This window comes from Helicoverpa armigera, chromosome 17 (genome assembly GCF_030705265.1).
Source record: "Helicoverpa armigera isolate CAAS_96S chromosome 17, ASM3070526v1, whole genome shotgun sequence".
Lineage (NCBI taxonomy): Eukaryota > Metazoa > Arthropoda > Insecta > Lepidoptera > Noctuidae > Helicoverpa > Helicoverpa armigera.
Window position 1 is genome coordinate 11,296,704 of NC_087136.1, and position 16,249 is coordinate 11,312,952.

Here is a 16,249-nt window from a genome sequence, read left to right on the forward strand (position 1 = left end):
CACGAAAAAATGGTAACTGCAATCTCGTTACTCTCTGTGGATTAAATTGATGCCATGAAGATTTTAACATGCAAATAATGTTATCAAACGACGTCTTATTATATTAAAAGTACGCCTTTTATCCTCAGGGAGGTTTATCTTCTCTCTTGTATGTTTTACCGTAAGCACTGTAGATTTAGGGAGCATTAAAAATGTATGCTGTAATAATGTCGGACTAGAATACGGTAGTAATGTCGTTATGGATCCTAGTACTTTATGTGCGATCAATTATGTAGATTGGGATCGTTTATCGTAGGTCTTTTTCATGATTCAGGCATCCCCAACAATAATGATAATTGAGCTAATTTATAGTTCGAAAATCTTAGAGTACGAACCTAGCTGTATATCATCAAACCAACTAAAATTCTTTATTGAATCTACCACCAACTGCGAAAGTTTTGAAAACAGCGATAATAATAGAACAACAATAGCATAAAGTAACACAGTAGATTAAAGTGTGAACTAAGAACATCTTCCTGATAGGAACTATTAGAAGGCACTTTGAGTGCAGCCGGGCTAAACTGCCGGGGCGATGCGTGGCGCGATTACCTCATGCATAATATTGATACTTCGGTTACTGGGAACTTTGTCGGTCGATACACACTATGTAGATGCTAACCTAGAGCAAATTACCTCTTACACGTTTGTGGAAACTTTGTAAGCGAAAAGAATATTTGTTGTTTGTGTTTTGTAGATGATTGCAATACGAAGTACCTCAAAAGGTAAACCCTTCATAGAAGCATTGGCTAAATATTTCTTCCTATGAACATAAAGATCACCCTTTGTAGGTTTTGTCAGTATTGAAGTTTTCAAGGCCTGATGATCTCTCATACGCTTTTCTATATAATGGCATTAATATAAAAATCCCCTTTATTCCTTTGAACTTTGTAGCTCCTGAAACAAAAATAATTCTACAAATGCAAATAAACAGTAGGTACATGACATTAGCCCTAGTTATACTTGTACAATGATCATCGGCAATGCATGGCACGCGATCTGCTCATGAATATTGATGACTGCTCAGGAGTCCGCTGTGGACATACAGCCAAACCACGGGATTAGACGAATGTAAACAGCAGCAATTCCATTCAATAATTACATTACAACGTCCAAACCTAGAGACAAATTGAATACTTGGAAAAATAATATCACTGGTGCCCGATGCAGCGTTTTTCCAGAGGCCTTAAAGACCGATCTGAAAATACCTCGTATAGAGTTCATCTAGTATGCCCGGTACTATAAAAATTCTTACACCTCTTTTGGACGTGGTAAACAACTGCTTTCAGAAAATACTAACCATAGGTTACAATAACAATAATCATGTCATGGTGGTGCCCATATGTGCTAACAAACTAACTGGAAAAAGCTAGAAATAAAACCAGTAAAATATTGTCAGTCCATTGCTTCTGAGCGTAATAGCCAAGTCGTACTAACTTTCCAAACTTTTACTCCCTTGAAAACTTGCAAAGTTTCACAATAAATTCATATCGTGAGCAAATTGTGAAGGTGCTCCATCGGTGCCGCATCCATATTTCATGGTGCTGGTGCTTCCGTCATCCGCGCTGTAATTGACAGGCCCACCTGACACCCGACTAAGTGATTTTTTATTTATTCATCGGATGAACGCCTTTATAGGCTAATAGATGAACTTTCTTGAGAAAAGTGCTGAAAGATTGATAGCGTGTGTGATAATGATGAGAGGCGAGAGATTAATGAGCGCCTGATCAGGTGCCAGAGATATGAGCGGTCGTTATGTGTGAACGTGCTTCAAATTGGAAAAAGATAACTTATAAAAAGAGGCACACGTTGTTGCTATGTATTCATTTCAGTATCATCAGCTTATAATTTTTGGATTTTCAATGTTGAAGTGAAAATTCCCCGAACTGTATAACACAGAGCTCATATAATTAATTAGGATGACGCTAATGACACTCTTAGGCAAACCGAAGGTGTCGTTTTCATTTACGAGTCCCAGTAAATAAGCCCATAATACTTAACAATTTACGAAGCACTAAACAATTAATATGCCTCCGAGACACGTCTGGTATCAACTTGTAGTCGAAACTAAAGCCATACATTAAACGCCCATAATTTTAGTTGGTTGTAATTTACAAATGGACTCGTAAAACCAGTGGCTTGTAACCAATCAAATAGACAAGCGACGTTGCATTAACTCATACCACAGATAAGTAATAAATGGAGTGATCGGTGTCAAAGGGAGCTCAAATGAATAATCGTTGTCAATTCATTCGTAATTTGAACATTAAACTTGATTGCAAGCCCACATCATATTAATGCTACAAAAGTTACAATTATTTTCATAGTGGGTTTTGACGTTGTTTCAACTATTAAATAGTTATATTTATAATATTTTTCGTTCTTTGTTATCCTGATAACAGAAAGTGGAGTGCAAACCAGAGAAAAAATAAATGGAACAGCGCCTCCCAAAGGACTAAATGTTGGATGATATCACACCGCAATATCATGAATTTAAGATGGAGGAAACTATGGATACTCTCCCTATACTTGATAAGTGTAAGTCTTATGCGTACTTCATTTATAATTTACTCTGTGAATCCGACCTATCAAAATTTTACGAGCCCGACACTGAGGAGACTGGGAGAGTTAGAAGTTTCTTGCATCCTTGCGGCTTAATCCTGGCTTAAAATTAGGGAGCTATTTCGCGAATGCATTGGACCTATTAGACCAATGTTTTTGTGGAGTCTTTGCGAAAACAAAAGGCAATGAAAAAAAGGTTTGAGTTTAATGTGAGATGTTAACCACAAGTTATATACATGAATGCTCAGTTAAAAAGCTGTAGCTAGCTTTATTCAAAGCATATTACAAAGTTTTTTCTATAAGCTGATAAGATACGTTTAAGGGTAAAGAAATAACTTCAAACTTTAACTGAATCAAACCGCAAAGGATTCCGCATCACTCCGGGTTATTAAATAGGTATTTTATTTACCCCTGAGACGACAGTTACAAAGCCGTATATGGTTGATGTGGAGCCCTTATTTGGCTGGAACAGGCGAACATCTCGGGTTATTATGCGACGTCGGCGGGCGTCGGGCGTCGCGTGACAGAGTGACGTATAGCTGACATAGCCAGACGTGATCTATGGACGAATAAGTAGTGCCTGGACGCGGCCGCGCTTGGACCAAGCCCAGATATTTTTGAGCTAGTTAGATGTTAGGTTTGTGTTAGATTCAAATACTGGTCATTATGATCTGTTGTTTCATTTGAGATGAAAATCTATTTATAAATAACACGTGTTGTGCTTAATACGACCTGCCTCGAATTACTTATCCTTGGAAATCATTAGTTCGCTTCGATGAGGATGTTGCGTCGGTATTGTAATCAAGCAGTTTGCCGGGATGGGCTCATTGGCTCTATTTTGCTAGTTATGTTAATCTCACGTAATAGGGTGCAGACCTGTGTCCGGAACCTCAACATTGAGTTGTTAGAGTGTTTTTTTTGCCTCACCTGGAAATCAGCCATTCAGAACCTCGTGTTGTATCGAAAACATGGTGCAACATTCGGTGTTGGCGCCGAACAAAAACATAAAGGTCCATAAATCCTAAAAACTACACTGTTGTGCAGTGTAAACCATTGCATTTCCATGGGCAATAAAAAACTGCAATCACATTTCAAGTGCCATCCACAAAAATCCGAATCGATTTGTTCATAGTGATACCTCTGAGAGCATTCGCTTTGTACTGGGGAGGCAGAGGAAATATAATACCTGTGACGTCATTGTGGATGCTGGTAGCATGCTAACAGGCCGACAAGTTAAAAGTATCAGTATTCTCGGGGATAGGGGTCGGTGGCGCGTGTGACGTGATCAATATTCACGTGCCGTCAGCCTGACGGGCCGTCACGCCGCCGCGTCACGCTGACGTGAGAGCGTGATTAATGGACCAGTGTCACAGCAGGTGCATTTTGCTGTCGGTACATAATAACGTCATCAATGTATTGGTCTTTAAGTCTTTATGGGTTGCTGATGGAACATGCTGGAAATAATCGCAAGCATTTGTCTTTTTAATATCGTGATGGTGTGAACATTTTTGGTGATTAACTCTTTGGACTCCACATCAGTCACCTGTGACCCAGATTTTTGAATTCTGTGTTCAATTCAGCAAATGTTGCAGTTACTGCGTTCCTTAAACAGCTTACTTTAATTCATATTTTTGTCTTAATACACGTTTCCTCAGCATCAGTTCAAGGTAGATTCCTAAATATTACATGAGGCCATGTGGAGGTACTTGCATGTAGGTATATCGGTGGCCGATCGTGTATCAATATTCAAGCGATCCGTGCTCCCGTGGGCGTTATGAGATCGGAGCTGCTCCAATACGGTGGGCTACCAGTGCGTAGGTTTAAAGGTTTGCCAATGAACCTGTGATTGCGAAAAGGTGAATACCAAAAATAATCAGTCAACAGGTTTGTAGGTTGAAAGTTGACATAGTGAACTGTATAGGTACGCAATATCTGATGCTATTTTAGTACCCAAAATCGAGTCTACGCTTTTGAAAACCCTTTGAAGTAGATATTTTAAAAGCATTTTGAAAGCGATTAAAAAACATACACGTAAAATAAACTCTAATAAATTATGTTAGATAAAGATTTCAGGCATCCCGCCGTGATGCAGCGGGAAGGTCATTAACCCTTATATCATAAGGGTGACAGCTTGGGTGAAGGACAGGGTCATAAGGTTAAAAGTGATAGCACGTTTGACCTCGTAAACTTGCCAAAGTAACATGTTAGAAGTTTCTAAATAAATGTTTACTTTTATATAAATTAAGTTATACATTTACGTACTTCGTAAATAGCTCTCGTAATCCCCACAAATAGCATCTAATTACATACAGTACTTAACTCGGTTCAACAACGATCTCGTTCATTAAAATAAGTATGTATTTATTAATAAAACCTGCTAATATTCTCGTATGTAATTAATTAAATTCTTATAAATCGATTAACTCCGGGAGCCTTCGCTCGTTCCATTTTAATTATTTTCTCCTTACAAATGTAAATTTTATTTATTGATAGCTAATTTGGCATGTAATTGAAATATTTGTTTTAAGAGTTTGCCAATATTTAAATTTTAATGATTAATTTGCGAATTAATCACTTTTTTCTCTTCCACGGTAATACCATTACCGTATTTGTAGTTTTTTTTTTCTGTTGGTACTATACAATAAAACATAATATGTGAATATAAGAAGACTCGAAAATCAACAGGTAGTTTATTGATCGTTCAGCGAATAGTTCAGCGTCACGATAACAGATGGCGCTACATGTAGCAATCTGAAACTAATATCTTTACACTGTCTTTTAATTACATTGACAATCTTCTAAACTAAACTCATTTCAAAATCTACTGTATTAGTGACTAGAAATAACAATATTACCTACATTTATACTTATAGATTTCTTTTAATAAGCTATTAATATACAGAGAGAAATATAAAATTGAAACGTAACAAAATCTCAGATGTTAGACAAAAAGAAAACTAATAATATTTTAAACTTATTTATTACTTTAAAAGTCGGTAACCACTACTTACCTACCCTTAGTATAATTACTGGAGGTAATTAACCATTAATAAAACAAAATCAATAAAAATACAAGTACTAATTAAAAACAAACACCATACTTTAACTACCAATTGAATAACATTATTCACACGCTTTCTACAACAGGTTTTGACCTCGAAGGTCATCAGGGTTGCGACACAGATCATCAGTGTCCACAGAGTGACAGCCGACACTGAGTCTGCACTTATTTGGACACATCTCGAGAACTATTGACAGCACTCGATTAAACGTGCTTCGATGGCCCTTGATATTTATTTTGAATATAATTTTGGATTATTTGGCAAGCTAATTTTTAAGGTGTTTTGTAATTAGAATGAACTTTGGTTGTTAATATTTAAGTTTCATTTAAGAAAATTTTCAATGTTTAAAATTCTAAAATAACAAAATGCGATTGCTTATAATTGCATACTTGCATACTTACCGCTAAGGTATTGCTTTATTATCGTGACCTATAAGAAGTAGGTACATATTGCTGAACTATAGATAGAAATTAATTTGAAGATGATCTCATGAAACTCTATAGGAATGATGACATTTAAACATTTTGTTTATTAGGTAGAAAGGTTACTCTTGTCAGATACGTCTTAAGTGCTAGATAATAGCTAGACTTTTGTTCAAGGAATAAATATATTATTAATTACTGTGACATTTGAAAATTATAAACATATTGATCTTCACAAAAAGCATTTTTAGGCAAATTGATGTGAGCACTATTTTTTGTTTGCCCTTACCCGTCGATTATGTTAAGTTTGTTCCGTGTTGTGTTATAATTAGGCAATTAGTCAAATCTCAATCAATATCTCGCGGAAAGGTCACAAAAACACCTTCATTTGACAAGAATCAATCTAAGTTTGCCACATCTAATATAACGCAAAACCACAAAATATGTTTATGAGCAAAACGGATTTAAAATGGCACTTAACAAATTATTACCAACTTACCACAAAACTTAATTTAGTAAAGTATGTAATAATGACAAAGTATTCCTCAATTAATGCCATAAAAAAACTAATTAACGAACTTATCGGACACATTAACGACTTGGGAAACTCTTAAAGTATTCCGGAGAAAACATTGACAAATAATAATAATAAAATAAACGAGAAAATTAAGTACTATTATGTAACTAATTAATGGTATCGCTGACATCCTACGACATTTATTGCTTTCGACATTGTAACTGATACTTACATAATAAAAGCCACATTGGGTCCATTGTTCAAGGTCAAACAACTTTTTGTCGGTCGCTAGGTAAGTGGGACTATCTTTGTCATATCGAGTTCCTCAATCTACATCTATGCTATAAAGTATCTGGTATAAAGGAGGAAAATGTTTAGGTATATATGTTTGTAATTAATAAAAAAGCTCTTTCAAAATTTTACGGCTACAATTTCACTTTTTTATTAAGAGGGACGTTTAGAGGTATTTTTCCGAGTATGGATAGAAGTTTCCTCACCACGCGGATGAAACTGCAAGAAACTCCCAGTGTCTTTTAAAACCTAACAGTCCTAAATAGTTATGAGAGGACAAAAAGCACTATAAACTTCTTTGTATAAAAGTCTCGAACCTCCAAACAATTATGTTCTTAAGCAACATTTTATCAACTTTAAAATCGACATTGATAAGAAAACAATTTACAAAGCAATCAACCTAGTTACAGAGTCGTCAAAATAAATTAAGTATACTGTACTCTGGGCCTATTAACTATGTGGGACAATGACATTCGTTGCAATGCGTTGAAACCTAAACACTGAACTTGATCTTTAAGTTCTATAAATAGCGATATAAACACTGAAGTTTCGACATAACCAGCGTTTAGACTGCAGTGTTATGTAAATAAAGGCTGTTACACTCATGTATGCTAATCGCTGCGGCCGAGCTTATCGCGCCGTACCACTGACCTGAGAGACCGGTTGCTTAGACAAACTGGGCTTAATCTTACTTATTGTGGCGAGGCTGGGAAGATGGCGTGTTCACACATGTGTTGCAAACATACATGACAATACACCACGCCTATATTATGTTAAAGGTGCAAAATACTAGCGAAATAAAGCTCAAATAAAATGTAGCTAAATAAATAAAGTTCGTTGTCCATTAATAAGCAATTTACTACTTAACTAGCATTTAAGTCGAAACTGCTTCAGTCTCCGTCACTTAACATCCGACCCGCTACTCCGCCGGTCTCGTGGCCTCCTAATAAATTGTGCTTGAAACTGGTAATATTTGAAGATATTAATTCCTTGTCAGTTACCTGGAGTTTTAATTAAGGTTCTCGTAATTTAACGGCGTCGTCGTAAATTATTATTAATTCATTAGTTTCGTTTAGGGCTGATGTGGGGTCAGGGATGGGGGTCAAACGACTTCATTGCTAATGGACTTTACATTTCACAAATTGCGACTGATGAAACACGAATTGCGTAGGACAAAGAATATTATATCGCTACTGCTGAAAATGGGAAATGTTGAAATTGGTACCAGTAAGTCCGTTGTCTGATTTTGCTCCCTAATTCTGACGTTACCTATACTAAAATTATAAAGTGAAGTGATTGATTGTTTGCGTAAACCCAATAATTTCACCACTTCAATTTTAAAAAGCTACTTTTTATCAAATGACCTATAAAACATGACCAAAATAACCACCCAAACAAGCTGAACATCTGTCAATATAGACATTACAAATCGTTAATCAACCAATCGTTAGGCAGCTGACTACACATGTAAGGCAATGTTGAGCATGAAACAGACTCGTGCCGTGAATGGGCACAATTTTCATATTAAATGATTAGACGCCGTGCCGACGGCAGGACGACACGACGGCGCAGCGGCGTGGAGGCGGCATGGAGGCTGTATTCAGAGCGTCGCGTCGGTAATGCTGCTTGCGAATGACTATAAACGCAAATCGCTCGCAAATCCAACGCTTAGGCTGTGAGGCTACGAGATAAGAGGAAAAGGATTATGAGGAAATTACACTTCTATAAAAAAAAAGTTGTAGGCATGCGTAAACTTTAATATGTCAGAATTGCTTTTCACTTTATGTGTTTCTCTTGAGCTCCACCTGTAAAAGAAAGTGAACAGTTAACTAAAACTATCACATTCGATACTCCTTCGCAGATTTCTTAAAATTACACCACGAAGGCAATACGTTATTATTAGTAATCTTATAGGATGCAGAAATAAGAGTTCCCCCGTACCTGAACCCGAGTCTACCTGATAAAATCGTATCACCTTTTGGCATTTAAAAATGCCCGTTTCCCGTAGTTTTCCTAGCCCCCACAGTAGCTACACCGTGCAAGCGTCGATTTGTCGCGCTTACAATCAGCGAGTATTGCCGCGACTGCAGACCGAGCGCTGCCGCGGTACGTGACTAGTGCAGCTGCATATTGTAGCCAATAGTATTACCAGCAAATGGTAGCCTACTGAGGGATAATATTCAATTTCTTTTCAAATTACCTATACTGAACTTGATTCTAAGCTTTTAATATCAATATCTATGTCATCACATGTTTCATCCACATCATTGAGAACAAACCCATTTTAATCTTATTTTCTAGTTTTAACTACTTATTTGGCTTACCTACTAACTACACAAAGGTTAGTTGGTACTCAGCTTAATGCCATCTCAATCACTTTAATGATGTGCCAACCCACAAAAAAATACAAATTAAAGTGGAAATTTTACCAAAGCAAATTAATTGGACTCTTCAAATATTTGGCCACAACATACTTTCACTTTTTAGAAGATATAGCAGAATCCGGAATCACATAATAGGCATGTCAATCACAAGCCCTTGTCTACCAAATATGCGATTGCTAAGGGCGATGACGAGGTAACCTGTCACAACCAAATGTATTCTTTTGTTGGAGCATCTAACAAACTGGAGACGCTATTGCGGTGTTTTTCTTTTTCAAAGATGTGAGGCCAACGGTACTTTGCACATGTACCTATGTGTCAAGATTATACCTGTTTGTCATATTGTGGGAACATGCACGAGTTCTGCTTTACATTCAAGAATGATACAAAAGACACAGAGTATAACACATCCTGTATGACAGACTCCTCAATGAAGCAGCGCCTCCAAGGATAAATCGGTAGACTTTTTGGTACATAATTTGGTTTCCAGGTCCGTTCCAATTTGTCAAATAGTCTAAGATTCCATTGAAGATCTTACCACACGCAGTTACCGAATACTTGTAGTTAACGTAACGGAAAGTTGGCAAGTCATTACGTTATTTAATTCGATATGTTATAGAGTTTCTCTTTGAACAATATCCGGACTGATAAATTGAGTTTTGTAACGTATACATGACAAATTGTTTGTAATGATGTTTGGGCGTATCTTCGGCGGTATCCATTAATAATTCCATATTGATTGATTTGGATTTCTATTTGGTTAAATAATCTATTACGTTAGACTGTTATCTCGGTGCTTTATGGCTACAGGTACCGTGGTTTGCTTTTAGATAAAATAGTAGCCCATAGCTTGTCTCTATAAAAGTTAGTAGTAACAACTCGATTTCAATACAAAGCTAGTTTGAATTCATTAATTCCAGTATAGAAATTAAATTCATTCTTCCATTGTTCTCATGCAACAGGAAATCTACCTCAGCCACAGTTTCGAAACTTTACCGAATCATTATGAGGGTAACTAAAAGATATAAAAATAAAGCCGCCCACCGTTAACCAACAGCCATCTCTCACCGCGAAATAACTCACTAACTGTATTAAGTAAAGCAACGGCTAAGGTAATGAACTTATCCCTAACCATTCTGTGTTGACCCCCCGATTATCCGCTGTTAGCAGCAACTGCACGCATTAAGCATTTGGGAGGGGTCCAGGTATAATGGTCGAGGAGTGGAAGGCTTCTGAGCGCGATACGCTCATTTGGGGTAATACTTCTCCCATCACGGCTTTTTGATGTGCTAAGCAGGTAAATCAGGTGCTTTTGATCCCAGATTGTATGTTAACGACGGTTCAGTCTTGTAATTATTAGATTTTTACGGAGCTCAATGTTTTTGGGAGGTGATTCTCGTTTTTGAGATGTTTTTTAATTAAGTTTGTAAGGGTTTGGATTGCTGCCTTAATTTTGGATTAAACAATGTTTTTCTATTCTGTTCTAACATTTTATTTTAACACTAGCTTCTGCCCGCGACTTCGTACGCGGATCCAGTCCCTTATGCCAGCGACTACGGAGTCAGCAAAATCAAAGATCTGAATCGTCTGATATTGAATTTTAAGGGCCCGTTGACTTGAAATCAACGGAATACGCATAACCATTAGAAACGTTCCATATATTTAATTTTTGTACTTCAACGGCAAAAGCACAGCAGACTAAACACAACGCTGCGAACTGAAGCGCAATAGGCGTGACCATAGGGATAAAAGTAGTGATTCTAATTAGTCCGCATTTAAGTTGTGTGTGATAAAAATATTGCACGTATTATTACGTAAAAAAAATTAAATATAACTAAGATGACTAAGTCGTGGTGACTTAGTGGAAGTCGTGGTGGTTTAGTGGGTAGAGAACCAATCTCTCAAGTATGAGCGTGTGACTTTGATTCCAGGTCTGGCAAGTACCTGCCAATGCTACTTTTCTAAGTTCGTATGTACTTTCTATGTATATTTTGGATACCAATGACCGTTATTTGGAGGGGATGTTAAACTGTAGGTCCCGGCTGTCATTGAACATTCTTGGCAGTCGTTATGGGTAGTCAGAAGCTAGTAAGTCTGACCAGTTTTTGTTGTTGGGTTGAGCGGGTAACCGGGTTGTGGAGGTCAGATAGGCATTCGCTCCTTGTAAAACACTGGTACTCAGTTGCATCGTGACTGGAAGTCGACCCTAACATAATTGGGACAAAGGCTCTTGAGATAATAACGACAATAATAATGAGATATAAGCACCGCAGGACATCTGAGGCTGATGACGGGGAGTAGCGACCCGCGGGGTATATGTACCGTAAGATTACAAACATCGTTAGATTACAATCTATCGAGAGATTGTAAACTGTGAATTATTGTGAACCGTAACATCTGATTGCAATTTAACGCATTATTTTTCGCTATATTATAATCTATCGATGAGAAATTGTCAAATTGTCAACTGTCCGAAAGCCTTCCCTGATTGGTCAGTCTTTTTATAAGATCGACCAATCACGACCAGCCGTTCTGTTGCCATGGAGTTCCCGTAGAGTTAGGAATGAATTTGTGTTTGAAGACAAACTACCTAATTATTTTGTTTCTTATAATTTTCAATTTCATTTAAATAAAACTACTTTTACGGATTTTATCGCGGTCGGTTTTAAACGTCGGGATTAAATAATATAATATAACCGCGATAAAATCCGTAAAAGTAGTTTTATTTAAATGTCTAATATTCGCGTAAGTGTCAGAAATCAATATGTTTCCAATTTCAATTTGTGTTTGAAGAATAAATATTTCGTTACAATTTGTTCTCTCCATATGTCAGGAATATTAATTACATACTCGTACTAAATAATAAATACTTGAAGAATTTTTGAAGAGCATTTATTTTATTTAACTGACACCTCTATTTCATTCCTAACTCTACGGGAACTCCATGGGAACAGAACGGATTATTGGTCGATCTTACAAAAAGACTGACCAATCAGGGAGAGCTTTCGGACAGTTGACAATTTGACAATTTTTCTTCGATAGATTATAATATAGCGAAAAATAATGCGTTAAATTGCAATCAGATGTTACGGTTCACAATAATTCGACAGTTTACAATCTCTCGAGATAGATTGTAATCTAACGATGTTTGTAATCTTACGGTGACATATATACCGAGTGCTCCAGGGAGAGTATACTGTCTCCCATCTCCGGCCGGCCGGAGTGAACCATGACGGGGGTAGGTCTCACGCCTCTGGCTTGGCTTGGCCGTCCAGAGTGGAGTCGCTAGAGCATGGTTAGTAGCCCTTCTCGGAGGGCAGGTGCGTCCTGGTAAGTGGCGAGTGGGCCGGTGATGCTGGACCCACAGGGAGCGCGTGATCTGCGTTTTAAATCCGCCGAGATATCCTCGCCCTTCAGCCGCTCTGACTACGACTTAATTTTTGATTCACCATACCTATTTTGTAATATTCATTTATATACATTTCAAGTGTAGTAGGGCTCTTGAAGTTCCACATCAGGTGTTCCAGATCTTCGATTTTTATAAGTCATTAGAGAGTACTTATCAGATTGAACAACTTTTGCTAAGACGTCATACCTTTATATGCTATAGTCTAGCTGGGCTCCTGGAGTTCCACATCAGGTGTTCCAGATCTTCAAATTTATTATCTCAGCAGAAAATGCTCATCCCATGAAACAATTTTTGCCATGGCACCAATTTTGTATCTCTTATAGTTTTGTTGGTCTGTTGGAGTTCTGCATCAGGTCTTCAAGTTTCGAAGATAAATTATAGCCTATATGTTGACCAGGTTTAATACCAATACAACAAAGAAAGAATCATTGAAATCCGTTCAGTAGTTCCGAAGATTAGCGTGTACAAACAAACAGACATACAGACATACAGACATACAGACATACAGACATGCAGACATACAGACAAACAGACAGATTTTTTTTTTTGGATTTGTGCTCCATTACTGTTTCTAAACCCTACCCAATTATTATTTTTTTAATATATTCAATGTACAGACACACTTTTTTTACAGATTTATTATATGTATAGATTCATTTTTTTTTCGTAAAAAGCATTTACACAAACAAACTCAATGATGATAACATCACTGGGTATTTCTTAAGTCAATATCAAAATAATAAGTGCAACATAGTGCAACATCAACGTTAAACGTAAGATCCGAAATATCCCCAGTATATTTCCCAGCAGCAATTCCTCACGGCGGTAACAACATTGTCGTCCATTTATTACGGTAGCCAACAAACTCACAAAAAAAACAAAGTTGAAAAAATCGCGGCAAAAAATCGAAAAAGGAACGCGGAGCGAGTTATCGCGCGTCGACGTTATCTATGGAAATCTATGCGCGCCGCGAATGGAACCTACTTTTAATTAAAAACTTTCTTATGTCCTTCCGTATGCTTTCCTTTTTATTTTTTTTAGGTCAGATATCGCTGAGAACGTTCCAGACTCCATTTGTAACTGGAAATTGCATTGTGTAATTATGTTATTTTCATTTGGATTAATGAGCGAATCAGTGGGTAGTGTAAATATTGGTATTATGATTTTATGTTTATAGCCTTTTCACACTGGTGAATTTTCCGCGTGACTTGTAGTTGTTCAATTGTTTGCTGCTTTGTACTGGTCCGAACCGGGCGATGTCACTCGGAAAATCTGAAAATGTGATAAAGCTTTGTTAACCCCAGTAGATCACTCGAGTTACCTATTACAATAATTTAAGGCCAGTGTTTCGATGCAATACCTTATTTCAAAACTAAAAGTCTTGAAAATCCAGTTTATATTTTTCCTAAAAAACAGTTCACGTGTTTAGTAAACAAATAAAAACATTCAATTAAAGTTATCTGAATGCAATAGAAACGCGAACCAATCTCTGAGCGAATCCCCAATGTGTGCTGTAAAGTCGAGTACACACCTGCGCACGGATTAATGGCGACTGCACACTAACTCGGCTTTATTATATGATTGTAGTTTGAAATGCACTGCAATGGATCCGAAACGATTAAACTTGTTCACAGTTTCACGAGGGCACTGTTTTTGGGATTGCTCGTTCAGAGTTATATGAGAGTAGAATCGGATGGATTACGGAACAAAACTGATGTTAGATACGTTTTCTATGCTATAGTACCGTTGCTTAAAAAGTTTTGTTCAAAAAATGGAAGCACACTAATGATAAAGGCATCAGAAAAACACATCCTTTTTTCAATAGCTTGGGTTCCACAAAATATTGGTTGTAATATTTTTTCATCGCTCGATATTACATAGTTAAGAAGTACCTTACACAGTCTATGTTGTAGATACTTTTTTATTAATATTTTTCACTTTAAAGTCTTATCTTATTAATAAGTTCACCTCTTGCGAATAATTAGCATTACTCCGAATAACTAGACAGTCTAAACATTGACGACACCTGCGGCTCAGTAACTACACCGATTCATTGTACTGCACTTGTTCACTACAGTTTGTTACTAGGGTAACTGCAACAAGTAATGGCTGTACTATATTTATTTCAATTATTTGTGTGTTAAAGTCGAGTTTCGGGAGCGTCATCTATTTCTGTATAGCAACCTATTAATATTTCTATTAGAATCTGTTGAATGGCAACACTGGTGTCAGGAATGGCAACACTGGTGTCAAAGTGTCAAGTCGTGAAAAAACGGCTCCGTGATTTAATATTTTAGAAAAATAGTTATTTATTGATAATCGTGTTTAAAATCGTGTAATATAGTTAATAAGTGTATGTAACAGTGTTGTTAATATGTTTTTGTCGCAAATATTGAAAATTCAAAGCAAATGTGATTGAGTGAACCAGCTGTCAAACGGACAATTTGAAATCTGGGGAGTATTTTGTTTTTCTTTTATAATATTATTGTATCTTTGTGTTTATACACTATACAAACCACTTAAGTACACTGCTCATTGTTATGAGCAACGTCCCTACACACACATCGGCTCAGTTACTGTCTCCTTCTGCTTGACAATATTGTGGAAGCAGAATCGACGACGTTAACGTTCGCCGCAGACATTCAAACACTTCAATTATTTAATATATACACTCACACAACGACTAAGTATTACTATACTTTTCCATGATCAATCCTTCTATGTATTTCTATTAACTTCTGTTCTGTGTCAAACTTACAAACCAATTCCTTTGTTTGTACATAGTCAGTTTCACTTTTGTATTTTCTAAATAAAGTCAAACTTTTGTGTTTAATGTAATCTTCCTTAACTGTAGTCACTTATCTTGTTTAAAAAATATTTTTTAACATTTTAATATTAATTCACCCTACCCACTTTAATTTTTATTTTTAGTTAAATTTTCTTTTGTGTTTTTTTTTTTCTTTTTCTACTAGTTCTCATTCTGTTCACTATTGCTCTTCCCTGATTGTGTCCTAAGAAACATATTTTGCCTGCCACTAAGCTGTTTCCTGTCACATTTCAGATAACTGAACTCAAAGTTTACAAAATGACAACCAGGAGGGCCGCTATCAAAGACTTGGAGGACAAGCTAAGGGCCACTCTGAAGGATCTTGAGGCATCAAGAACACTGTGTAATCAGTTACTGCAGGAAAGGGAGGACAGCGAGGTGGAAGTGAAAAATGTTGTCGACAAAAACACAGTCCTAAAAAATGACCTGGCCGAGCTGCATATACAGCATATGGACCTTCTAGACCAACATAACCAACTTCAGGCATTTGTATCATCTTTTCAGGAATGTAGTGAAACACATGAACTTACTTTGAGACGTATAACTGAACTCGAGATTGAACTAAGTGAGGCCTACAACAAAATTTCCTCATATGAGTCTGATTTAGCTCGGGTGCAAACTTCTGACACCCTAAATCGTTTCACTAAGTTGGTAGGAAGTACCACAGCTGTGGGCAGCTCTGCTGCAATTATAGACCTGACCGGTGATGATACCATCACACAATGTCCTTTAGTATTGAGTA

At 36.9% G+C, this 16,249-nt stretch overlaps 1 protein-coding gene across 1 annotated transcript in view; it reads left to right on the plus strand.

Annotated features, from left to right (window-relative positions):
• LOC135118052 (uncharacterized) overlaps positions 1-16,249 on the plus strand; it is a 127,303-nt gene that overhangs the window by 50,730 nt on the left and 60,324 nt on the right. The window contains exon 2 of the mRNA XM_064038981.1: positions 15,742-16,239. Within this exon, the coding sequence (XP_063895051.1) occupies positions 15,742-16,239 (498 nt within the window). The remainder of the gene's footprint in view (positions 1-15,741; positions 16,240-16,249) is intronic.